General features: G+C 35.8%; 3 protein-coding genes across 4 annotated transcripts; 2 read left to right on the forward strand and 1 right to left on the reverse strand.

Moving 5' to 3' along the window:
* Nucleotides 1–81: 81 nt before the first annotated feature.
* LOC136814325 (arginine/serine-rich protein PNISR-like) lies at nucleotides 82–7,782 on the forward strand. 2 transcript variants are annotated; one of them, XM_067070845.1, is made up of 9 exons: nucleotides 82–224; nucleotides 3,344–3,515; nucleotides 3,608–4,177; nucleotides 4,433–4,596; nucleotides 4,867–5,010; nucleotides 5,215–5,317; nucleotides 5,668–5,727; nucleotides 6,018–6,657; nucleotides 7,457–7,782. In XM_067070845.1, the coding sequence occupies exons 2-9, from the start codon at nucleotides 3,449–3,451 to the stop codon at nucleotides 7,485–7,487; spliced, it is 1,779 nt and encodes a 592-aa protein (XP_066926946.1). In that variant the 5' UTR covers nucleotides 82–224; nucleotides 3,344–3,448; the 3' UTR covers nucleotides 7,488–7,782. The 2 variants fall into 2 exon arrangements, with proteins under 2 accessions (XP_066926946.1, XP_066926947.1); XM_067070846.1 differs by lacking the exon at nucleotides 3,344–3,515 and having other exon boundaries at nucleotides 136–224.
* Nucleotides 7,783–7,914: 132 nt separating this feature from the next.
* Nucleotides 7,915–10,865, reverse strand: LOC136814327 (uncharacterized). The gene is made up of 5 exons (XM_067070847.1): nucleotides 10,232–10,865; nucleotides 9,434–9,850; nucleotides 9,003–9,252; nucleotides 8,561–8,849; nucleotides 7,915–8,348 (listed from the first exon to the last, which is right to left on the reverse strand). Exons 1-5 carry the CDS (start codon nucleotides 10,576–10,578, stop codon nucleotides 8,101–8,103), a joined length of 1,551 nt encoding a protein of 516 aa, XP_066926948.1. The 5' UTR covers nucleotides 10,579–10,865; the 3' UTR covers nucleotides 7,915–8,100.
* A 6,085-nt stretch (nucleotides 10,866–16,950) lies between these two features.
* LOC136814329 (chromatin assembly factor 1 subunit B-like) lies at nucleotides 16,951–26,020 on the forward strand. The gene is made up of 15 exons (XM_067070849.1): nucleotides 16,951–17,138; nucleotides 17,313–17,424; nucleotides 17,574–17,600; nucleotides 17,805–17,925; nucleotides 18,689–18,792; nucleotides 18,957–19,053; nucleotides 19,205–19,289; nucleotides 19,573–19,675; nucleotides 19,767–19,836; nucleotides 21,461–21,586; nucleotides 21,838–21,963; nucleotides 22,320–22,627; nucleotides 22,980–23,138; nucleotides 24,917–25,471; nucleotides 25,840–26,020. The coding sequence occupies exons 1-15, from the start codon at nucleotides 17,025–17,027 to the stop codon at nucleotides 25,899–25,901; spliced, it is 2,169 nt and encodes a 722-aa protein (XP_066926950.1). The 5' UTR covers nucleotides 16,951–17,024; the 3' UTR covers nucleotides 25,902–26,020.
* The last annotated feature ends 283 nt before the right edge of the window (nucleotides 26,021–26,303 follow it).

Below are 26,303 nucleotides of genomic sequence, written 5' to 3' on the forward strand. Positions count from 1 at the left end.
TTTTCGCAAATGAAAAATTGGAAAACGGCGCTTGAATTATTAGCCAGTAGATGCTTGATTTAAAATATCACAAAGTGAAATCTAAACGAAAAGCAGAAATTGTTGGAAGCTGGCTAAAAGACCCCCAGCAATGAAGCCCGTAATTGCAAAAGGTTCCATCCACACGAGCAGGAAAGAAATATCAAAGTTGGGACTAAAAGAAGGCTGACTGGACTGCAAAACAGGTATACCTATGTCATATTTATTTGAATTGATTAGAAATATAATATCCCCTTAATGAATCCATAGGTATCTTGCCAACTGTTTCCACGAATATTATTGCCAAAAAAAAAAAAAGAAACATATTAGTCATAACCATCTATAATCAATCAATATCATCCACCAGACGATATCACCTACCAGGATTTTCAATCTGCGGACCTAGGCTGGGGCTCGGTTATTATCAGTTAGGGTTAGGGTTGGTGGCTGGAGCTTGAAAGTCATAATAGTCAGGCGTAGAAACTTTCGCGAGCTGAAACTTTCGCGATTTTCGCGAATTTTGGCCCTTTTCGCGAAAGTAAATACACGTCTTTAAAAATTCTAGGAAGGGCCATTCGCCAAAGTTTATGCTCGCGAAAAATTCTTGACAAAATAGAAAATCTGTAAAACTTCAAACTTTGAATAAAATGTAACTTTTATGGCACTTTTTAGCCTGCTAAAAGACTAATAAGTCAAAGGACAAATGTTTCAAGCCAACCCAAGAAGTATATGTGTATATGTCTCTAAGCCATTTTTTCATGTGAAAATTCTCAATTTTATGTCTTGATTCGTGAAAGTTTATGCTCGCAAAAAATATTTTTCGTTAAATTCGCGAAAGTAAATGTCGTGAATTTCGCGATTTTTCGTCCTCGCAAAAGTTTCTCCTCGAGAAAGTTTGTACGCTTAAAGTAGACCTTTTCGCCTTTCCATCCGCCATCTTGAATTGTATGCAAAAATTATGGTGGCTGAATTGCCGTGGTTAAATACCCTTAGAAAGTATGCAAAACGTATGCAAAAAGAAGGTATTAATATAAAAAAAACTTACATGCATAATTGGCATTATATTAAAGTGTAATCTTGTAGAAGAAAGATTAAATTTGCTTCTTTTGAAAACTAGAAATTATCAAATTCGCTCATCTCTTAGAAGAAGCACTTCAAAAAAACATAACATTAGACATAAACTCAAGCTGAAAAATCACCCGCAAAGGTACAAATATAATCCTTATTCAGCTGACGGTAAATTATTCTCCTGGGAATGGAACCGCCCAAATGGATCAAATCAAAACATTGTGACGTCATAATTACTGCTTTCAGATTGCAATTTAATCAGGATAGAAGATAGGAAATAGAAAATACGGGGGAAATAAGAGAGGATGCATCCTGGTGGATGATATTGTTTGCCAGCCGTGCTGGTGGGATTTTAGATTCAAGTGTCCCGCATCTTTTTTTATGCCGTCAGTGATTTGTTATGCAGTTATGGTAAATTATGGCTGTTATTCATTAGATTGTCACCTTCCCCGCCTAAAGATGTATTCATGGTATTTTCAAAACAATAACTGTGAAAAAAACTATCAGTCAATATTTTTAAGTTTTTGTAGCGCATTTTATAGCTCTTTTTGGCCTGATTCAAGGTACACTTGAAATCAGTGCTTATAAATAGGAATAATCAGAAAACACCTACCGTCAAAATAGGCCTCTTACTTATCAGGATGTCATGTTCAATAGTTGAACAATTCAACCTTAAAGTAATGACACATCAATGCATAATTATCATAGTGTGCACCATTTTTTTTCTTATCATTGTTTTGATGCTGTAGTTTTTTGATTATTCAACATGACATATCATGATTTGCAAAATGTCTATTGGAGCAGGGGGGGCACCACAGTGGGCCCAGAGGTGGAAATAGGGAAAAAACGAAAGTTAAAATTTTGCTTTATTAATATAATTTATGGAATCTTGAATAAATTTCTGATCAGATGCCAAAGTTTCAGGTCTGTATCTGATTTGTAACTCAAGTTATGTGGCTCCAAAGTTGACTGAAAACCAGATTTTGATGAAAAATCAAAAAAAGTGAAAAATGCATATTTTTGAAGATTCTGAACTAAATTCAGCTTCTAAATCAGTTCATTTTGTGTGATTACCTTAGAGACATTATATTCTAAAGAGAAATTGCTTAAAAGTATGTATAAATGTCCAAGAGCGAGAAAAAACTCAAATTTTCAATCGAAATTCTCATCACGAAAATGCTTAAGGTAACCACAAATGTCCAAATATCTCGAAAACCGCTAAGTGTCACATATCAAACCATATATGTTTTGAAAACTACAGACACTAACCTTTCTAAAAATGCTGGAGTTTTGATGTGACACTTAGCGGTTTAAAAGTTCAAATTTTGCCTGCATTTTCCAAGCTAAAAAACTCAATTTTCATGATAAATCTCAAAAGAAAGTCAAAAGTTGAAGTCTACTATGTTCTATCTCATGTAATGTGACCCTAGAGCTCTATGAAAGCCTTTATAATACAAAAATTGTAAGAAATAGTTTTTTGTTGCTCTCCCTCTCCCTATTTCCAAACTTTTGCCATCTGGGCCCAGTGTGGGCACGCAGTTACTACAAGACAGTATGACACTTACTACCGTGGTGGTACTGTATTCACAAAAAATTTGTTAAAAAAAATATTTTTGTTATAAATGGACGAAAATTTTTTTTTTTCTCAGACCCAACTTTGAAATTATGCTTTCCCTAATTATCATTAAAATGTTCTCAACAGCTGTTAACCAAGTAAATTAAAAGAAAATCTAGCACAAAAATGGCTTTAGGTTGAAAAATAATCGCAATTTAGGGTAATTTCGAGCATGTTTTTGATGATATCACTCAAAAAAAGGGGTGGTACCTGGAAATCTTTTCTGAAAACAGTTACTACCAAGGTGTAATAACTGCAAAGGGTGGTGGTCCTGAAAAAAAAGTGCTGAAAAAGCATTTACATCATGTCTTGTAGTAACTGCGTGCCCCCCTGATTGGAGTTACTTTCATAAGCAAACGGTAACTTTCATAGCCTTCAATAGTTGGCACTAACTTTTGGTCTGTAATTTAGAAATTACACAATAGTTTGCTAGATTATGATATAAGTAAGTTATGTTCTGGCTTTCTGACTTATAGATAAGTCAGGAACCAGAAATATTTGTGATTTAGAGGCTTTAAAATTTGCTACACAGAGTAACCCCAAATCATGGTATACTATAAGTTAAAAAAAGAATAGAATGGTTTAAGAATAACTCAGCTGAATACTAAAATAAAATTTATGTTTTTCTCTTTTTCTTTCTAGGTAATGTTGGTTACTGTTATTTTTTGAATCATTTGTGATTGGATTTATTTTTGTGTTATTTTGTGTAAAGGTCTGAGCTTTAGTTTTAAGCATAGACACATAAGTATGTGGCAACAGAATCCAGGTTGGGGCTGGCCACCTAATCAATATAATCAGTATTCTCAACAACAAGGTATGTATTTAAAGTTAAACATTGATGATATTGTTTTATTTCAATAAAGATCTTTGGATATCAAACTATAAATTGTTTTTCGTTTCTTTCAGGCAATTCAGCTGAAAATTGGGCCGCTGCAGCAGCACTATGGGCTCAGCAACGACAAATGCAAGATCAGTATCCACAAAGTGGAGGAGAGAGACCACCAGAACCCCCAGGTCCTCCCCCAGATGCTCCATCCCTACCTAATGATCAAAATGAGAACAAAGTTGAGGTTCATGATTACAACCATGGAGCAGCAAATGAACAGACTCAAGTGTTTGATTACCAACACCAAAATGCACCAGCCGAACCACAACCACCTCCAGACTCTAATGTCATTGATTATAATCACGGAAAATCAGAGATGCCACCTGTAGATCAATACCAGTATAATAATTGGGACTACAATCAGCAGAACTGGCAAGATCCAGCAGTTTATCAACAACAGCAACAGCAGTGGGCTGACTGGAATCAACAGCAACACAATCAACACAATGACAATCATCATAACCATGAACAAAATGGTGGCAACTTTCATCACCAGCAGGATTATGATCAAAATGACGGACGTAGTAGGGACCGTAATCACACTCATCATAATCATGGGTATAGCGACCAATCAGGAAATAATACACCGGGTAAGTTGTCAGTTAAAGATAAAACAAAAAAATGCGTAGTAGCTTTTTTCTCTTCTAGACAAAAGATTAGCTGGGATTTCTGTTTTGGTAACAATTCAAAAAATACAATCAAAATGTTAAAAAAATGCCCATCAATTTAATAATGAGTGAAAGTCAGGAAATTTTGTAAGGTTGTATTGTAGTAATCCAAAGACATCTGTCCAGGTTAACCACTTTCAGCTCCATTCCATGACCAGGTTTGATATTTCTTTCCAGATCCTGTTGAGATGAAGAAGAAATCTTTGCCTCTGTGGTTGAGGGATGGTCTTGAGAAATTGGAAAAGAACAAACAAAAACAAGAGAAGAAAGTCATTCCGAGTGCTAAGAGCATCTCAGGATATCAACATGGTTCACCAACATCTTCGCCGGAAAAAGAGGAGGTATCCATCAATTTGTATCAAACATAAAATTTAAAAAAAACTTTTTCTTTTTAGTCATAAGAGGATTAATTGGAAATTTTGTCAATTCTCCCATCTTGCCCCGTCCCTAAACTTCAGTTCATCTGCAAATAGATAATAGTCGATATAAAAGAGTTGTCTAATCGCCTGATCTCTACACTGAAAGAAGTTTACCATTTCTAACCCAGAACCATAACATCGCATCAATAATATCTAAGAATCGATACAACGAGTTTAATTTTCCACTTGTAGAGTGATGCAGAACTAAGCGACAAAAGTGATAATGAAGGGACATCGTCCCCAGTGAAACATCCACTATCCCCTCCAGCTCGTCGTCAAAAACATTCATCATCTGAAGACGAAGAAATTTCTGAAGAGGAGAAACAGCGCAGAACTGTAAGTTTTCATTCTATATTCAGATGCATTATAATTTTGAATGTTTGTTTTTAAAATGCCATTTATCATTTATCAATTTTACCTATGAATTTGACATATTTTTCGGCAACTCTTATTACTTAGTTCACATCAATCTTTTCAGTTCTGTATTTTTGGCATATTTTTTGTTTACTGTATGACCTTCATGATTGACTTTAATTGCAGATGTTGAAAATAAAAACTTGGATGACAGAAACCCTCTTAAAGGTTACAAATTCTGAGTTAACGAATGTTTGTGAAGAGGTTTTCTTTGAGATGAAACGATCAGGTGAGTTTATCAATCAAACCCTCTCTCCCTCCCTCTCCCTCTCTACATCCCAGATGAGATTTTTTCGTGTGTTGGTATTTGTGTAAGTAAAAGGAGAGACGACACAAAGATTTCGAATCTATTTAAAGTTGTAAATTAATATAAATCAAGAAAGTACATTTCCAAAACCATTTTCTTATACATTGGTTGTCATTTGTATTTATTAGCAAAGACAGCGATTTACAGACCTATCTACTATTTTGATTTTAACTGGAAATTTATTTGCGATTCTCTAACAGATTTTTCACGTATTGCACTCCAAGCTACCCTCTGACATATTTTGCTTTTATTGGACTTATATATTCTTATAGCAAAGAACAAGGCAACCAATGTTCGACGTTCTGGAGGTTTGGAGTCTCTCCGTTCGATAGGTAAGTTCCTGTAGTTTTGTGAGGAAGCAAGAGGAAGGAGGCTTGGAGTAGATATCAGAATGAATAAAGTGTTTGATTTTCAAACCCGAGTGACGTGCATATACGTTCGAAATCAGCCAATATACCGACTCCCAGACTTAAAGCTAAAACTCCTGACCAGTTAATGTTACCGAATCCGTTGTTCAAGTTTTAGAATTCAAAAAAAAAAAATTGATTCAAAGTTTTTAACCTGGAAAGGTTAAGAATAGTAGCTCCTCAAAAGTGAAAATCAACACGCATATTTTCTTCAGGTGAAGATGACGTCACGAGTAGTGAAGAGGAAGAAGAACCAATCAAACCTCCTCCACGAAAATCTCGTTTCGATGAAAAACCATCTTCGTTACCAAGGAAACCAAAAGCAACAACAGACGAGGAGGATACATCTCCCGCCCAAAAACCTACCAAAGCTGAACACGACATTAGGAAAGATGTACCTGTTGTCATTTCAAAGGACTCTAAAATTAAAGATAAGAGCGAGAAACGTAACAACGAGGAGAAAACGAGTAAACGCAAAGACGTTGATAAGAAAAAGAGCCCGCAACATAAGAGTTCCAAAAAGAAAAAGAAGAGGAAATATTCGGACAGTGAGTCGGACAGATCGGACGATTCGTATTACAGTTCGGACGAAGAAAGTGATCATAAGAAAAGTCGTAGTAAGAAATCTTCTAAACGCCACCGCTCGGACAGTCGTTCGCCCGTGCGTAAAAGTCGAAAGAAATCGAAATACGACTCGGATGATAGCGATCATTACGAAGAGAAACGAAGCAAGAAAAAGAAGAAAAAGGAACGCTATTCATCGGACGAGGAAAGTTATGATAGTGATTATTCTTCTCAACGTAAGAAAAAATCCAAGGGTAAGAAGCATAAACAAAGAGACCGATCTATATCCAGGTAAGCTTGGTATATTTAATAATTACGCATTCATTCTATTAATTCCCTTCCACAACGGTTTTATCTCAATCATTCAAAAAGTTAGCTAGATGATACTGTCATACTGTGTTTTATTCACGAAATCTTGACCAAAGGGACCATTCACAAAGTACGTACGCTCGAAAATGGCAAATTTTTGACTCCCCCTCCCCCTTGTAACGCTTTCGTACGCTTTATGTGTACCCCCCCCATTCAGCGTACGTACGCTTTTTATTTTTAGTACACCCCCCCCCTAACCAAAGTCGAAACTTGAAACTCTAGTAACAGTAGAATACATATGTAGGTATCCAATCGTATTTATAACAAAGTCTCAAGAAATTAAAAGAATCTAAGGTGAAAAAAAATACCAAAGGAGAAATGAAAAATAACAATCGCAAAAACAATTTTTTGATGTGAAAATATTGCGTTTTTCTCTCAAAAAAGACAGTTTAGGAAAAATTACGAGCGTACCTACTTCTCCTCAAGGACCCCCCTCCCCCCACGTACGCTTTCGTACGCTTTTGGGGGCACCCCCTCCCCCTCAAGAGCGTAGGTACTTTTTGAATGGTCCCAAACCTCTAATTTTGTAAGACTACAATGAATAAGTCGCATAAATCGTTTTGATTGTATTGAGTTAGATTTCATCTCATCAAGTCAAATTGGAACCCATGGCACCTTCTTACGCTTCTTTATGTTCATAAATATGTTAAATTCATTCACTTTAGCCTAAAGAGGTTCAGTTCGCGTCTTTGTTCAAGTTTTTTATCTTTCAAATATGTAGGTCACCGAAGCGCTCGAAGAAGAAAAAGTGACCCATGTGATAGGTAAGTTAGGCTATTACTTGCAGAGTGCAGTTTGGGTTGAACTGACTAGACTTTCTTTAAAAGGTGATCAGGAACCACTGCTAGTGCTCAGGTTATCGGATCGTGGCAGCATGGAGGATATATATACAGAGATAAAGATTTATCCCAAAAACGACATTCTTTGAAACTTTCAAACGGGACATTCAGTGATTATAGAATATTATGAACATTTTTTAGATTTTTTCTTTAATTTTGTAAAATTTGTACAAAGAAGGTGAAAGGAAAGAATATTTTTACCAATTTATATCCATTTGTGTTTACGTTCTTCTTACAAATATTGAAAAGGAAAATTGACAACTTCCAATTCTTCAGAATTCGAACAAGTTTGAAGAAATTGATTTTCGGATATTCTAGAATAAAACATCTCTACAAAAACTTTCGATTTTGGATTGTTTATTTCGACAACAATTTACAATAAATTATAAAGCAATAGATTAGTATTTAAATATATTAGTATCTGTTCATTATAACATTATTTTTGCTTCTGCTGCCTGCTACGGCACGGAACCAAATCTTGTAGTAGTAGCGATTATTGTGATACACTCTCAGTGTCTTTGTGTTCTCACTGTTCCCCAGCTCCATATGTTCTAATGACGTCACGGATAGGTGCTCGGCACATGGGGCAAGTCTGTCCGTTCATTTTCAAATGTAATGCACAAGAGTGACATGCGCACATGTGTCCACATTGATAGAAAACTGTATCAATTGATTGGTCGATGCAAATAGCACATTGTCCTCTCTGGACAGGTGTTGTGTGGTTGTTTTGTTGAATGTTCAGGATGGCACTTGACGTTGGACGATCTTGTTGGTCTAAAACAGAATGCAAATTTGTATTAAGAGTTATGTTACCGAATACTTCCAGTAACATCTGTGCAATTCAGCCCGACAGAAAGAATTCAATAATATTGGGTTGGTACGATGATGATAATAGTAGTAAGATTAATTTACGTTGGAAAATTGTTGCGAATTCTGTGTTTAAGGTTCAAAAACCGTAGATAACTTCTTTCATTGAAGAAACTTACCTGGTTTACTAGCGAGATAGTCGCTCATGAAAGCCTGAAAGACAGCTGCAACTTCTTGTCTAACAGCGCGTTGAGTATCAAGTTGTACTTCCATCGTCATTCGAAGAAGTTGTTTCATTTCGTTCAGTTCTTGTTTAAGCTCTTGAATCTCGTGTGGTGAGCTGGCTCCTCTTTCGTTGATTGTTCTTAATGACGTTGGGCGTTGAATCGGAGGACGTTGTCTTGGTTGTTGAGAGCGAACGAATGGGCGTGGCGTTGTGGTGTTTCCACCTAATGACTCCACACGTTGCTGAAATAGGCAAACTTAATTAATAACTAAATTTTCAAACTTGATTTTTGTATGTCACGCTTTGATTAACTTGGTTGGTTTTTTAAAAGCAGAAAAAATGTCTTAGATTAATGTAATTGTAATTTCGAAAGGTTTGGATGTTAAGATTCTTACCTGAACCATATTCTCCAATTCATCACGGAAATCGTCTTGTAGCATATTACTGACAACTTGTAGACTTTGTAGACGAGTGATGTCAGTAGCTATGCTTTCTGTTAAGATTTGTACACTTGCTTGCACTGTTGATTGAAGTAATGCTGGATCAACCAAAGGCGTTGTCGAAGGTGTGGATGTCCCAGGTAATGGTGGTGGCGGTGGCGGGTTCGATGTTCGGCTGGCGGGAGTAGATTCTTGAGGTTGTACACTGTAAAATAAATATTAATAATGTCGAATGACATTTAAGTATCTTAGCAACAAAACTTTGAAAACAAGAACCAAGGCGATTTTATGCATTTAGAGAAGTGTATATTAAAATATCTTTCTTGGGAAATTTAACCCAGCGCATAGAGAAGTCATCTGTAAGTTAATTAGAGAGTTTTTTTTACCTTGACTGTTGTCTTTGTTGTCGTTGAGCGATCTGTCTACTGAGTTGGTCTCGGAAAGATCCTCGTGCTGGTTCCGTTCGATTATTGTCATACCTTCTTGGGACGGGTCTTCTAGTCCCTCTTGTATTGCTGTTTGAGCTTCTTGCTGTTGGTGCAGTAGACCGTCCACTTAATGTCGCTTCAAGCTGACGTCGAAATCCATTTTGTATCGCGGAGCTTACTCTGCTAAGTTGTAGAAGGGATTGGACGTCATTTGCGACTGTTTCAGGTCTGTTTTGAGCTTCTTCTTCGGCCCTTTCTTGTTGCGTTGGCCCATTGATTGCACGCTCAAAGAAGTTCTCGATACTAGCTCTCGCATTACCCCCTGTTACTGGTCGCTCTCCAAGTTGGATTCTTCTAAGTTCTAAAAATCTTTCACTGTAAAGAAAAAATAGATTTTATGATTGATTCGGAAATTTTCGAAATATTTATCACGCCTTTTTTCCTTTTCGTTATGATCGAATAAGATAATATATAACTAGCGGTCCCAGACCTTTAACTGATTAAAATGATAAATCATATTTAGGACCTTCAAATCCGTTGGGAAAGTATCATTTACTCATACTTCTAATATCTTTCATCGTGGAATAACTTGACTGACAAAATGTGTTTTTTTTCTCTATTTTGCGATTAGTTTTATGACGTGTTAATGAATTTTCAACAGGGGGGATTTCACTATTCTTAGTTTCAATAAAACAGGCTGAAAACTGTTGCTTTTGAATGAAATAGTACACACCGTAATAAACAAAGCACACATACCTGGTAATTCTTTGCAAAAGCTGATCTAGACCATTCAGAACATTTGAGTTCTGTATCGAAGTAGGAGCGATGGGTGAATCTAAAGTGGACGATCGGGATGATGATGAAATTGATCTGAAGAGAAGTTGAAGTGGTGTAGCTAATCCTGACGAAATATTTGATTCGGTACTATTCCTTCGAGTGCTTGTGTTTGAGTTTTCCGTTGATACACTGAAGGATGAGGAGCAGGATGATTTGATGTCTTCGATTGTTTTATTAGTCGTTGATGTTTCTTCTTGGCGCTCTTGAAGCTCCTCTGTGTTTGTTTGTGTATCAACCATAATAGAAGATGTTGGAAGAGTCTCCATGTTGCTTTTTTCTTTCTGAGGATGACTTGATTTTGATCTATCTGTATGTAGTAAAGTTTATTTAGTGATGCACTTTGACTTGCAAACTTAAAAGCAATGGTTCATATTATATATGTTAAAAGGTGCTTAAACTACAAATTCTCAAAATAGTTTTGAAAGCCAAGTCAGCAAAAATTCGTCTAAAATTGTGTCGATTAGGTAACAAATTTGTTTGTAATCTCAAAGATTACTCAAGGGAAGGTTCCCTCGTCAAATTCTCGCCGAGTTCAGCACTTTCGTTTTCATTCAAAAAAAATCATAACAAAACTAGCCTGTGTACCACTTGCTAGCCTTTACTCGCATCTAGATTTCCGGTTAAATCGGACTATTCCGCTTATGTTATGTCAGCCGGTACTCGGTATTTTGGCGCGAAAAGATGTAAACAGTGTGCTCGGAAATTTTTATCGTGGATCACTTTTTGCTTCTCCCTCCTTTTTTTTCTGTCAAAAATCTACCAAAAAGAATTTGATTTCATTATATATTGGTAAGTATAATATCTGTTTATTAAACCCATAATTCTTGATTGAGTAAAATTAACTTGAGTCTGAAGTTCCGCGCACTTCCAATCAAAACAATACTTACCTTACCGGTACCCGGGGCCAGGGTCCTAAACTCTACAGTGTAGCTCTAAAGCTCTAAAACAGCATCTAATAACATGAAAACCAGAATATGATTCTTCAATGGGAATCAAAACTATAAAGTGCACTTACAAACATCAATTTGTCAGATCTAACAAAATTTATAACGGCACTGTCATCATTATTGACAATAAAACAAACAATATTCTGTCAAGAGCCTTATAAACATTCCAACAACTTCCATCAAAATGATCTATCACAGCTCAGTCTACCATTTTTAGCGCGGTCCGAGGATTGAGCCGGGAACTCTCGCAGAGCGCCCAAGCTCCCGCGCGGCGCGCACCACTGGGATGAAAAACTTCAATCTGTCAATCATTTTCTCAAGCGAAGAGTACGCGAAGCGATTCTAGCTTTATGATAGTGCCGTGGATCATCAATGGATAGTATTCAATTATCATTATCCCTTTTTTCATTCCTAGAACTTTTGCAAAAAAAAGGAAAAATAGAAAAGTTGTATTTTTTACTGCTCTATTCACATACTGAATTTGAAAGATCTTCTATCTATGTGGCTTTTTTTTGCAAACTTCAAAAAACTGATTTTTGTCCCGCCTTTGAGAGATTTTGGCTCAAGTGCTTGAGTGCAGCATAGGGTACAAAGTCCAAATATGCGTTTCCTGTAATTTTTGTATGAAGAGTCAGGTCTACACTGCTCTATCGAACCGATTTTCGTTATCGAACCAGCGAACAAAATCGAACAAAATCGAACGAAAGCTGTTCGATTACGGAACCCGATCGAACAGCTATCCAACTTTACAAAAGTTTCTTGATAAGTTCGATTTAATTTGATGAGTTTTCTTTGTTCGATGAAGTTCGATTGATGTTCAATGAGTTTGATTTAAGTTCAATGTGGTTCGATGGTTGTGTCGGATTAATTCTACTTTTCTTTACCTTTCAGAAAATTACAAGGTTGTTTAATCAAAACACAGGCACCGAATGCTTCTTTCTTTAAAGGAAGTAATAAAGATTAGAATCTTTTTTTTTTTACAAATTAAACGACCAAAGAGCTTGTAAAAGCTCCAACTTGTCTCATCCAATGGGATAGATATAGGACTTTCACTGATAGCGTGCCTTTTTTAACTGTTTGTTTTCATTCAAAATGACCGGACACCTATTGGAGAATTAAAGAACGCCTGCCGCCTAACCACCTATTGCCAATGGGATTAACAAATAACGAGTGTGTAACTTGCTGCGCGAGTGACATCAAATGCTCCATCGTTTTGCCACTAATTTGGTCTTCTTTGTACCAGCCATTCGCCTTTGTTCCACTACGGATTTTTTTAATATTTCAATTTAAAAGCTTACTCAGTGCAAAAGAGAAATTGTGTATTTTTTAATACGCAGTTCGTCGTTCTTTATGCCGTCTGGTATAAAGGACAACACATTTCTGCTGACTCAACATTTCATTGTTAAAAAATTGCCGTTTTTGGCATGCAATAGTTGCTGAAAAGAGCAATAATTGCCAATTTTATCTTAAACACCCAACTGCTTGCTGTGTCTTGCTAAATGCTTTTTGAAAGAAACCCTGAACCTAACTGATAAGATCGAAATAATAAAAAATAAAAAAAATTGAAAAGGTCAAAAAGGAAGAATCGAAAGGTCGACATTTGGCCATCTACAACCCTGACTGAAAGTGACTTTACCACCCCCTTACTGATTCATTCCTCATTGTTGGACCTACCCCGGTGGGGTGGAGGTCCTATAAATTAACCTGTGTTTGTTCGTTCGTTTGTTCGTTCGTTTGTTCGTTCGTTCGTTCGTTCGTTCGTTCGTTCGTTCGTTCGTTCGTTCGTTCGTTCGTTCGTTCGTTCGTTCGTTCGTTCGTTCGTTCGTTCGTTCGTTCGTTCGTTCGTTCGTTCGTTCGTTCGTTCGTTCGTTCGTTCGTTCGTTCGTTCGTTCGTTCGTTCGTTCGTTCGTTTGTTCGTTCGATTTTTTTTTCTAAACGAAGAAAATGTCACCTTAGAGCGCGATGGTTTCAGTTTTCTAGAAACACTTATCATTTTTTAGGCGGAAAAACGAATCTTAATCTATAAGAATCACTATTTATAAGCATAGATCAATGTTCTTAGCATTATTATTTTTATTATTAGTTTTTCTAAAAGAAGAAAATGTCACGGTAGAGCGCAATGGTTTGAGTTATCTGGAAACCTTATTTATTTAAAAGCTGTACATTTTTCTGATAGTGGATTGTTTTTATAAAGAAAAGCGTTTAATAGCTTTTTTATTTCTTCTTCAAAAATCTTTTTCAATAGTGTTGATAGTTTCTCCCAATAGATAGATATGCTTTCATTTTTCTTTATTTTTTTGTATTTTGACCAGTTATGTCTTATGTGTTTCATTGTTTCAATGTTCAATGATTAGTTTGATAACCAGGTACTCTTAGGTTCCAAATAAACGGGGGCTCGAATAAACGGGGGGGTTGGAAAATTTTCTAGATTTTAATAAACGGGGGGACCTAATTGCCGGGGGGTTGGAAATTGTACTTCTCAAACCCAAAAATAAGGTAAAAATAGGCTAGAATCAGGCTATTTAGAGCAAAATAAGGGGCCTTCTCTTTGACAGCTGAAAATATTCTTAGAGATTAATAAACGGGGGGGTCCTAATAAGGTCCTGGGGGGTTGGAAAATTTTCGAAAAATTAACAAGCGGGGGGGCCGTTTATTTGGAACCTAAGAGTAGGTCCATAAAAGTATCACTTCTTTATCCAGTAATTAACTGCCGTCAACTGCTCTAACTTGGGACTATCTGACAAAACATTGGATGGCAATTCGGCCACCATTTTACCGAACCTCCAAAGTCAGGTGGGCGGTGCGGTGGGAATTCTCTAATCGGCGTGGTCCGGTCATTTTGAATAAAGACAAAAAAGTTTAAAAGGGCGCATTATCAGTGAAAGTTATCGTGACATGTTATGACAGAAAGTATGATTGATGAACTTGGTGGAGCTATCAAAACAAATTTGTTTTTAAAGAGATATAACAGAAAGTGAAAATACAGGCCAGATATCAACAGTCCCATGTTTCGACTAATCGTCCCAAGTTATAGCAGTTGATGGTACCAATTGAACGTTCAATTGTGATCAAAGTAATCAATAATGATCGATGATAATCAAAGGTGGTTAGTGACCATTTTCGATTTGCTCAATCATTTCGATTACTTTTCAATTACCTTTGTAAAGGTAACCTTACCTTACGATTGTATCAATACCTTCGATTTTATCAAATTAGTTTCCTGTAGCAGCACGTCAAAATAATCTGAAATCAAGTTTATCTCGCCCAATTGAAACAACGCAATTCACGCGCGAAATCCACTTTCCTTTTCTCTGACTAATCAGAATGTGCGGTATGAGTTACTTGAGAAAACCCAGGCGCCAGGGAGGAGGCACACAAAATGGCTGGGAAATAAGAAGATCAATCTTATGGCTAGCGCTTCTTTTTGTGCTTTGGTTTTAGGTCAATGTTTTAGGTTTTTCTTAACCCTATTCATACAAGGTTTTAAGGGGCGGTTCAAAACTAGGGGGGGGGGCTTTTCCTGTACCACCCCTTAACTTTTGATCTAGTTGGTCTTTTTGGATGAAATTTGGCATACAAGTTCCTTGTCACATAAGGTAACTTTTGACAATTTTTTTTTGATGAAGTCACTCAGCATGCCCAAACTAAGCAATTGAAATTTTTTTTTGGACCTACCTTGGAGGTCCTATAAATTAACCGATGTCCGTCCGTATTAGCAATGCCCAAAACATGGCAGAGTCAGATTTTTTAGAAAAATTCTTTTCTGGCCAAAAATGCCGGAAATATGCTGGAAATCGCCGTTTTTGCAGATTTTCATCGGACTTTTTCCTTATAATTGGTTGTTTTTTCACACAAAAACATTGTTAATAGCAATGTCATCGATCAAGCATGGTTCAATTGTCAATAAAACCTAAAATGTGACGGCGCCTGATTTTAGAAAAACATTTTTTCCGGCCAAAAGTTTTTTCTGATTTTTTGCAGAAAGATGCGTATTCGCAATGCTCAAAACATGGCTGAGTTCGATTTTTGAGAAATTTTTTTTTTCGGTTGAAAATGCCAGAAATCGCCGTTTTTGCAGATTTCCATTAGATTTTTTCCTAATTTCTATGTTTTTCACACAAAAACATTAATGATAACAATGCTCACCATCAAGCATGATTCAATTGTCAATAAAACTGATTTTTTGCGACCAGAACTTTCTATTTTCCCCTACAACCCTTCCCTCTCCCCCCATCAATCAATGATGAATTTATTGCGTTATGCATTTTCGCTAAACGCTATATTTTTTGACTGATTTTTTTCTCCTCGCATTGCTATCCAACTTTCATCATCAGGTAGGTCCATTCAGCATCTAGCTTGTTGTTCTTATGAATAGCTATTGTATTCTAACAAAGGCTTTAGAAAAAAATGCCTGAGTCTAAAATGGTTATTTAATCCTAAATATTCAATAAATTACAGTTTAAACGATATATTTGACATAAGAAATAAGTTTGTATTGGAACAGGGTCAATTTTTGTGACACCTTAGTGTCAGAAATGATGTCATCATGCTGAAGGTGTGAAAATTTGTAGGTGTCTTTTTTTTTTTTGAAGCTAATTAAAAGTTAGGAATTCATGGCAAAAGCTCTATTATTTCAGGAGCTATTGATTTGACCTCCAAACAGAAACCACCCCTAGTATGAAAAGGGTTAAAGATATTATGATTGGTTATCAAAGTAATCAATGGGTTATCGAAGTTATCAAAAGAATCAATAACAATCAAAATACTCAAACGGTTATAGAGTCTTTGAAAAGTTGTTAAGAAAGTGATTGACTACTATTGTTATTGCTATTTTTATTATTGTTATAATGTATACAAGTTCAAGGCACACGAGGGCCTCTGAGAACCGGATCTTGATTACAATTGTCTTGTCTAAAATCCTTTTGGATGTTATTTCCAAGCTTTGTTGATACTCACAATTGTTCTGAAATTTTAATACTCGATAATCAATAAGTGGTCGTTCGATTACTTTGATCATTATCGATTACGTTGATCATTATCTATTACTTGGATAATCAAATTTATTGATTATTACCGTCTGGTTTATAAGGGCAAAGATGTCAGAAGTGTTTGAAAAATGTAAAATCAAGGTAAAGGTTTATATCAAGGGAAAGGTTTTTTGGATCTTTAAAAGTGATTTTTTCAATTTTTCATTGTTCAATAACATGGAAAGTTCTAAAATGATCCTGCATCGATGCCGAAACAAAGCTAGAAGGAAAAAACAGAACCCCCATTGTAAGTTTGTTTACATATTACATATCTTGATTCTGCTAGTCTGCATTCTGACAGAAACCAGTTGAAAACAGCTTACTACTTTAGGTGTACAAACTTTTGTGAGCATAAACTTTCCCGAATCAAGATGTAAAATTGAGAATTTTCACTTGAAAAAATGGCTTAGAGGGACAAATACTTCTTGGATTGGCTTGAAACGTTTATCCTTTGACTTAATTAGTCTTTTAGTAGGCTAAAAAGTGCCATAAATATTTAAGTTACATTTTATTCAAAGTTTGACAGATTTTCTATTTTTTGCGAGGATAAACTTTAGCGAATGGCCCTTCCTGGAATTTTTAATTTTTAGGTCAATGTTTTTTATGTAATCAATTGGTTATCAAAGAAATGCAACCCTAGAACATACTCAAGCTATTCTATTTCTGTGAAATTAGTTTAAATTTTTCTTATTAGAAATAAATTAAATATTGATAAACATTGATACTAAACCTTAAAAAATGAAGCTGATCACCCCAGAGATTTCATGGCATCAAAAAGAGCCCATTTTTAGTGTAGATTTCTGTCCAGAAACATGGAAACTTGCATCTTGTGGAGCAGATTTTACAATAAAGGTTTGAAAAGAATATTTCTTTTAATATTTTATGTTTAGTGACTCCTTGTTAAAAATTGCCAATAGTGATTTCATTTTTAGAAGTTAAATACAAAAAATCTAAACACTGAGATTATTTTCTTTTTTACTAAAATGATGGGAAGTGAGATTAAAAACGATTGCTAAAATTTTATAGGTTTGGCAAGTCAAAGAAAAACAAGATGGAGATGACAGTATTGGGATTGAATTTTTATCAAATTTAGATCGTCATGGAAAACCTGTCAATGTTGTGAGATTTTCACCAAATGGTATATTTATTTACTATCGTATGAAGTCTTTACTATAATATCCACAGTGTTTGTTCCTTCCACATATTTCTGAGACTTAGACTTGTTGTAAATGAGTTAGGTTTTGGTTTGATAATAATAACCATGTTTCCAATTATATTTTCTTTCAGGAAAAGTCTTGGCATCTGCTGGAGATGGTATGAAATATGTTTTGTGACAATGATAAGTTTTTGGGTTTCAACCTTTACTGTTTTCTACGTCCTTTCTCTAAAAATACCATCAACTACCTTGAATTAATTTGTCACTGTTTCAAAAATTTTGAATGGGGAATCTTTTTTTCCTAATTTCCAAACTTTGAATCTTTATGAATCCACAGAAAGTTTCCCTCTTTTTTGCATTAGATGGTGCAATAGTGTTGTGGAAGCTGAATGAGAACAAGAGCAACAATATGATCGATTTTTCTGATGATTTTGGTGAAGATATTGTCAATAAAGAAACTTGGAATGTCTTCAAAATGCTACGGTATAATTATTTTTACAAACATTTTTTTTCAACAAGACTGACTTAAATTGTTTTTCTTCTCTTTTATCACCAAAGATGATATAGAACATCAGTTCGGTAATTTCGCATTTTTTGCGTTGTCATATTCCGCAGCCTTGTGAAATTCTGCAGCTTTATCGCTGCATAATTTGGCAGCCATGGCCTATGGACCAAAACCGGCATCGGAGGGCCTGGACCGGGGTCCCAAAATAATGTGCATTTTGAAGAACAACCCAAAAGGAAACTTTTCACCCTAGCATTTTAATTTCCTACCTAGCGATTATTCACAATCATTCTTGGAAGAAAATGCTACCATGTTCAAATATGCCAGATTTTGCCTAATTTTGCTTCTATTTGCGAAAATTGGTCGTCATAGTTGGTGTTCATAATCGCACACTTCCATTGGGGATGTTGCGAAAAATTGCAGCGCACGCTGAGGGAGTCGTTGCAAAAAAACGCAAAATTGCGGAATTTTGCAACGTTGCGGACCTGTGCAATTTCCCGAACTGATATGTAAATTTTATATAAGGGTATTTACGATTTTTATTAAAAAGAAAATGCACTAGCCTCTAATCAAAAATTTATGCTACTTGGTAGACATGAGAGACTGAGGGGGAACCATGGAGGGAGGTAAGCAAGTTGTCCAGCCCCTAAAAATGATGTATGATTTTGTTGTACAGAACTATAACTAATAAACCCAAAGCCATCGATTCTGATTCACACTTCACACTATTGTTATTTTCAGAGGTCACGTGGAGGATGTTTATGATTTAGCCTGGTCACCAGATAGTAATCAATTGATCACAGGCTCTGTGGATAATAGTGCTATCATATGGGATGCCAATAAAGGTATGAATTGTTTCTATTATCCTTGTTAAGTGAAACATAAAAAGCCTTGTGATGTGCAACCAAATAAAAAAAACATAACACATTTTTCTTTACGATATTTCGACCCATTATCCCATTATCGTTGGATTTTACCTTCCACGTACCTTGTTTTATTTCACTTCCAGGGCAGAGTTTAAAGATTTTGACAGATCATAAGCATTATGTTCAAGGAGTTTGTTGGGATCCAAGAGGCTTTTATATTGCAACACACTCCAGTGATAGGTTTGATAATTTCTTTTATATAACTCATGTAGTTTTAATCGAATAGAGGAATAATATTTCATTATAACCCATATTACTGAGACAGTTTTTCTGAAGACATACAAATAAGATAGTCAACTTTATATAACTTTCCTCAATATAAATTTTTTAGATCGTGTCGTTTATATGGCTCAACACATCACAAATGCTTGCATAATATCCACAGAAATACTTCATCCTACATGAAAGATGGACAGGTATCACAAAAGAAATCTTTGTTCTAAAGTTTAAGTCCTTGTTCCTTGTTCTTTTAGGCTTTCTCTAGAATATTTCGAACGGTCTTTGACTCTCTGAGTGCAAACCAACATATTTGAAAATTGACGCTTAAAATCTGATCAGAAAAAAAGAATGCCTTTATCATTAATGCCAAACTAAACTGTCTCTGAGTTTTATTTAAGTTTCAATTTTGTAGGAGTTGAAAAAGTTATCATGGAGTTACTGTCAATAATTATTGTTCTTCTTCTTCCTCCTACCTTTTAGTTAACAAAGTCGAAATTCTCCAAGATGTTTATAGATGAAACCATGCAATCATTTTTTCGAAGATGTACTTTTTCACCCGACGGCTCATTCTTATTTCTGCCAGGTAAAGTTAAGACTGTCCGTTCAATCTAACTCTTTTCGTCATCCCATTCCTAGTTAATTGCTATTTTGAGTCATATATATTTCGTTTTCAGCTGGATTGTGCGAAGGGGAAAAGAAACCAAAGAAGACTTCTTATATTTTTGCAAGAGGACACTATTCAAGGTAAGAGTCTTCTACAGTTTTTTGGGAATTTTTTCACGCCTGAAAGTTATTCTACGAGATTACTCATTTGCATTCATGATTCTTGATTCATCATTATAGAGAGAATCGACATTTTACGTGGATATCTCAGTAATATAGTACTTTAAGGCAGTCTTTTGATTGTTTTCACGGGTTACACGACTGGCTATCTATGGACGGAAAAGATGAGATGAAACGGGGATTCGAACCGTGAACCCTGCTTTGAGACACTGACGCCTTTGAACACTTGGCCATCGCTCCTTAGTTTTTCAAACTTTAAGTCCTTGTGACGATTTAGTCTTATTTATTTACCCCACCCAGGTTTGTCTCTTCACTGTTGGGTGATTTGCATGAAATTGTTCCGAAAGGCTGAAAAAATTCTCAAAAATATTCTTTTCAAAAATTTAACTTCTTTTGGTGTTTTTGTATCTTCTGGGAGTCAGGTTTTAAGAAAAAGATAGTTTCATCACACTTTACAAGCTGTTTTTCATGTTTTCAATTTTTTCCACGGGTTTTGCAGCTAAAAGTTTGTCCCGTTCGCGACAAAATTGTAGCAATGTTAACAGAGATAAAATTGTAATTCAGAACCAAATAACCTTTGGGCAATCTTCATTAACCTTTTTAGAAAAACTTTTTTATTCTAAAATAGGTCTATCAGAGTCTATGGGGGTATTATTTTGTGGTATACCATTGCACTTGAATAGGAGAAAAAACGACTCCTTAACCCTCAATAACTTTCATTTTTACAACAAACTTAAAAAATCTTGGATATCTAAAGAAGCAATATGGTGTAGATTTACCAATCAATGTAAAATTTTGTCGCGTACGGGACAAATGAAAATCCTAATTTTGTCCGGTACGCGACACACAAAGTGTGAAATATCCTGAAAAAGAAATATACGTATGGTAAAACTTTTAATGCCTTTTGATGCATACATAAGAGTGACAGTACATATTACTGATTTTGAGTATTTCAGTCCGTTGCGTACGGGACAAGTGTGATTTTTTTTCAGCATGGTAGTGTCTCAGCGCAAATTTGCTTTAAAAATTTATTTCTTTTTAGATAAAAGTGTCTGAAAAACATGAAATATGTATAGTTAGTAATCTGAAAGAGAAAAAAAACAAATTTTAAGAAGAATTTTTTTCCTCATTAATATTTGAAGCAGTGTTTATTGGAGTTGTCGTGCACGAGACAAAAAATTGGACTGCTGCGACAAAGACGCGTAGGCCTTCACTAACTGAAAATATGAGATAAAATTTTGTTGCATGCTAACAGAAAAATGCAAAAAAAGGTATGTAAATTTGTCAGGATAGGCGCATTAACTAAATGTTTAAAAATTACATATATTGGAAAACTGCGTCGCGTACGGGACAAATTTTGAGCGAAATCCAAAAAAATTCCCATGTAAGATAATCACCTGGAATTTTTTTTGCTTGTTCCAGCAAAACAACCCCATTACACTATTCTCGGGCCAAAAAAAGTTTACAGTCAGCTCAATATATTTGGAAAACCGTGCCATTTTTCATTTCGGAACAGTTTCGTGCAAATAATCCTGTTAAGACTTTTCCCTCGAGTTAATTGTTCAATACTTCCCTTCCCCTTCAGGCCAGTTCGTCAACTCCCCGGAACGAAAAAAGCAACAGTAGCGATTCGATGTTCGCCCATTTGTTATGAATTGATGGAAGATAAAGAAAAGAACCCAGAACTACAAGAAAACAACGACCATTTCAAGTAAGATCTATACGACACCCCTTTTTTAAGATTACATTGTTTAAATATACCTATAATTGTAGCAAGTGGGGTACGGGGTAATATTAGGAGTAAAGGTATCATATAAGATGGTAGGGAGTGCTTGCTCGTAAATACCTTATGGAGAGAATGAGTCAAGGTTTGTATAGTTTTTTGGAACTAATTTATGAGACTGAATAACTTTTTGTGACGAAATAGAATTAACAACAACGTGCGTCTTTTCTATCCAACAGGATTCCGTACCGTATGATATACGCTGTGGTTAGTTTGGATGCAGTGACCTTGTATGATACACAGCACTCGATGCCCATCGGATATTGTGCAAACATGCATTATGCCTCACTCACAGACGCTACTTGGTATGTATAATCTTTCGTCTTTTAAAACCTGAAGCCTCTTGACTGATAAATGTCAGATTCGATCATACTTTTCACGTTCTAGGTTATATACTACCATGTGCCTATTAAACACCCCGCTTGATAATTTTTCGATTTTTTTTCGAACCCTGGGACCTCATTAGGAAACTTCCGTCGATTGATTTTTCTTAATATTTTCATTTCAGCTATCAAAAGATAAGTCCCTTATTTCCCTCTAAATAGCCATTTTTAGTCAATAATAACTTTATTTTGGGGTATTTTGTGCTACAATTTCCCATTTCCCAATGAAATTTGTAGATCTTTTCAGCTCGGTTAGTAAGTTTTATGCTAATTTGTAGGTCGTCGGACGGTCGTTTGTTAGTAATCTCCTCCACAGACGGATATTGTTCTTTCATCAAGTTCGACGAAGGAGAGCTTGGCACTCCAATCACTTTTGATCCCATCGAATACCAAGACACCCAACTAAAGATTCGAGCCGCACAACGCAAAGAAGCCAAGAAAAAAGAATCTGAGCAACGACGCAAAGAGAAAGCTGAAGAAAAAGCTGCCAAGAAAGCAGAGGAAAAAGCCGCAGCGGCCGCTCTCTTGGCTAGTTCCCAGGCCACTTCATCACAGAATTTAGATGATAAACAACCCGATGGTGAAAGTAAGTGAATCATTTTTATACAGAGAATAAGATTATGCAAATACTGTGTGTAAATATTTGGACGTTCTTGTTGTCTCTATTGTCATTTGCTTCATATAAATGAATTTGAATTCTCTTTTGCATTAAAATTTTCGGAAATTTATCTTTTTTGGCTCATTCAAAGGTAGAATCTATTTTGATACTTTTTTTGGGCCTTATTCCTCTCTCTGAAAAAAAATCTTCTCCCAGAAATTGTTGTCACGAGCCCTAAGGTGTGGCCCCTTTCTACATTATATGAAAATCTAATAATTCCATTGTTCTTTTTACAATTGTTCTAAAAAGTAATTTTTCTTATACTACTTCTTTGCTCCAGAAAATCCTGTTCTTCCCACAGTTGATGCCAAGACACCGAAATCAAGCAAACCGGTTCTCGATAAAAATCAGCCGACCATCGAAAAACTTTTTGTGACACCTGTTCGAAAACGGAAGCGAACTTCCGAAATGTCGCCCACCATTACACCGAAAAATGAAGGTACGGAGTCTTGTTATTATAGTCTTGTTACTTATAATCGAGCGTTTCATACTACAATGGAGTCTCCAAAACTCCAACTCGCACGGGAAACACAAGTTTGTTCCGGTTTTAGAAATTTCGAGTTATGGAGTAAATTTTATAAGACATTGTTAACTGAAGGGACGAGAAAACTTTTTGAGATGAAGAGTTTTTATTGTAGATATTTTGAAATCAATGTTTTGGAAGATCATTATAGAATCGATCGTTTGGTTAGTCCTTCTACTCTTACTTCAATAAATGTTCTCAGGCTTCTCCATGATGTTCCAGAATACCATTATCATTCAATCATGTTCTGTGTTAATGTCCAATTAGTTTTGTCATCGTCAACATTATAATAGTTAATTCATGGTTAAGTTTGATCGTCTGATGAAGGTTTGTGTGACCAATACTGTCGAATCTTGGTGAACGAAACCAAGTAGATTATAGGATTAGAAAGTCCGTAGGTTCGTTGGAAGAAAACAATGACCCAAAATGCTGAGGTGACAGTTTCTTTTGAACCAAAGGCAAGGATGAAGAAGGATACTGAAATAGGGGAGAAAAAGCAACAAGTCCAGAAATTTAACCGAACAATATCGATGATAGTTTGCTTGAGTTTTTTAATCATATCCAATTCCTCAGCTTTTTCTCCGTGAATATTAATTAAACTCTTTATACGCGACTCATTACTATCGCGTATAACCATGGTCATCTTGCCCAGCACCGCAATAATGACACATGTCATTGTGCCCACACTGCCAGCATACAACCATACTTGTCTGTTGGCAACGAACACTTCTCCTTTAGTGACCTCTTGGTATCCCATGCTATAGAACAAACCCCTGATCACTATAACATTCAACAAGCCGATTAAAAGGATAGTGTAAGCAAGCCTTCGTTTTGTAACCATAGCTTTGTAGTGTAAAGCGTACTTTACTGCCAATGCTCGATCCACCGCTATAATCAGTGTGATGTTGATTGACAGGAAATAAAGCGAAATATTGAGCAATGAAAAAGCTACGCTACCTCTCGTGAGCATTTCATGGTGTCCAGTAAGTTTCAATGGAAGGATTACCAGGGCAAGTATAGGTATTGCCGAATCCACCAATGATAACATTTGGAGGAGAAAATATTGATTGTTTCTTAACCTTGCTTTGTATATGGTATATTGTACGAGAAGATGTAAAGCTAAAGTGATCAGGTGTAAAACAACAATGATAGACGGTACAAGTAATTTAATCATGTCTCTTTTCTAAGGAAAGTTGATTTGTGTAATGACCGGTTGTTACTTCTTCAAACTTTTCTACCCACCAATCTTCATGAATGAAAAATAACCCCCTCTAATCTAAGAGTCCTTGTACTTAGTTTTTTTATTGTGATATCGAATTTGATATTTGGTAATAAAAATTGAAATGGAAAATTTTAGCATAAAATATAATAGTTTTGAAGTTTGGATACTTTTTATTGTTTCAAAATCGAATTGCACATTTTCTTCTTTGAAAAAATAAACGGGATTTGATATTGCAAATTTTTGGTTCGGGAGAAGAGAAAGTCTTTCAAGGTTGATGGTGAAAGGAGGTGTGAAAATCGTCTTACAATGGAAACTCAGCAATTGTGATATATTTGACTTCGAGAACTTTGAGATTCGGATCTAAAATTTATTGTTTTGCCAAAACATTTTAAAGAAAAATAGACCTTTCGAAAAGTTTCAAAAATGAAATCCATTGATATATATAGTAACTGGCAAACTTTTTTATTTTTAGGTAGCACGACTAAATGTCCATCTACGCCCCAAAACACGCCCGCTTCAACCACCACTTCCACCAGCAATAAAACCCAACAACCCAAAGTCGATTCCCTTTTAAAATCCGTGAAAACAACTCTCCAACAAACCGGTGATAAAAAGACTCCTAAAAGAGCAACCGTTACCACGCTGCTATCTTTCTCTAACAAAGCCAATTCATCCGAAAAGAAACCGGTTGCCAAACCTCCAACTGTAAAAACACCAAAGCGGGTTACGGCGACCACTTTATTGACTTTCGGGAAAAGTGACTCAGCACCTTCTAGCGAAATCATCAAAGACAATCAAGAGATTTTGAAATCACCCGTCGAAGTCAAATCACCTTTACCTGAACCCTCAACTGTTCACGCGTCACCCCAGCAACCGCCTACTACGCCCAAATCAGTCCGTGGTACCGCCCATGCTCAAACACCGCCCCGAGGATCACCAAACAACAACCGCCCACCGAAGCGTGTACACGTGACTACTCTCCAAACGTTCAACACCTCTTCTTCTTCATCCGACACTACTAAGAAAGGTTAGCCTCCTTTACCAACCTGGCCCTACATACAATTCTTAAGTTTTTTTCTACCTGCAGCTCTAATCGATTTGACTTTCAAAATAAATACGTTGCACATATGTATAAATGATATGAAATAAAATGAATAGAAATGATGGAAATCTCGACGTAAGGTTCCCACTACATTCTTTGCCCTTACACCTTCGAAAAATGGATAAAGGGTTAGAAATCGCTATGTACCAGAGTGTATCTCACGTGTACCGTACGCCAATGAATTTCCTTAGATATGGGCTCTGTTTTAGATTCAAGTTTACGCGTTTGGTAAGGCATTGGTAACATACTAACGTAACTGATTCCATTGTTTTCATTGTTTTTTTCATTTTTAGAATCCTCTGAATCGTCGAAATCGTCCGAAAGCAAACCAGTGGAGACGATCGTTATTGATTGATTTCAAAGCGTTAATTTTTTCGTTTGTAATAAACCTTTTTTTTTCATTTGTATCTATTTCTCTTCTTTTGTTTAATAATAATATGCATCAATAGAAAAATTATTTTAAGCCTCCAAAAATGTGAGAGTGTTCCCTCTCTTCGTGTGTGGCAAACGTTTCGATCAAAGCCCTTTAAAGAAAAAGTCAAACTTTTAAAGGGACATAACAGTACTTGCGAAATTTGTGAACAAACTGTACAGTATGTGGCCCCCAAAACGGCGATCAAATTTGAAATTTCTCTCAAATCTAGAGGAAAAGAGATTTTACAAAAATTTTTGCTGCATGAAAACCTTTAACATCTCTACTTTATTTCCTGGAAGTTCTTTTTCAAAATTTTCAAATTTCAACAATATTTTTCAATCG

Source organism: Clytia hemisphaerica, unplaced genomic scaffold (assembly GCF_902728285.1).
Source record: "Clytia hemisphaerica strain Z4C2 unplaced genomic scaffold, Clytia hemisphaerica genome assembly, whole genome shotgun sequence".
In the NCBI taxonomy this organism is placed as follows: domain Eukaryota; kingdom Metazoa; phylum Cnidaria; class Hydrozoa; order Leptothecata; family Clytiidae; genus Clytia; species Clytia hemisphaerica.

Coding starts and splice junctions, on each gene's coding strand:
- LOC136814329 (XM_067070849.1), top strand. CDS start 17,025: ATGAAGCTGATCACCCCAGAGATTTCATGGCATCAAAAAGAGCCCATT. Junction 19,054..19,204: donor GCAACACACTCCAGTGATAG/GTTTGATAATTT, acceptor TAAATTTTTTAG/ATCGTGTCGTTTATATGGCT. Junction 22,628..22,979: donor TAAACAACCCGATGGTGAAA/GTAAGTGAATCA, acceptor TCTTTGCTCCAG/AAAATCCTGTTCTTCCCACA.
- LOC136814327 (XM_067070847.1), bottom strand. CDS start 10,578: ATGGAGACTCTTCCAACATCTTCTATTATGGTTGATACACAAACAAAC. Junction 9,851..10,231: donor CTTTTGCAAAGAATTACCAG/GTATGTGTGCTT, acceptor TTTTCTTTACAG/TGAAAGATTTTTAGAACTTA. Junction 8,349..8,560: donor CTATCTCGCTAGTAAACCAG/GTAAGTTTCTTC, acceptor ATTCTGTTTTAG/ACCAACAAGATCGTCCAACG.
- LOC136814325 (XM_067070845.1), top strand. CDS start 3,449: ATGTGGCAACAGAATCCAGGTTGGGGCTGGCCACCTAATCAATATAAT. Junction 5,011..5,214: donor AGGAGAAACAGCGCAGAACT/GTAAGTTTTCAT, acceptor CTTTAATTGCAG/ATGTTGAAAATAAAAACTTG. Junction 5,318..5,667: donor CTTTGAGATGAAACGATCAG/GTGAGTTTATCA, acceptor ATATTCTTATAG/CAAAGAACAAGGCAACCAAT.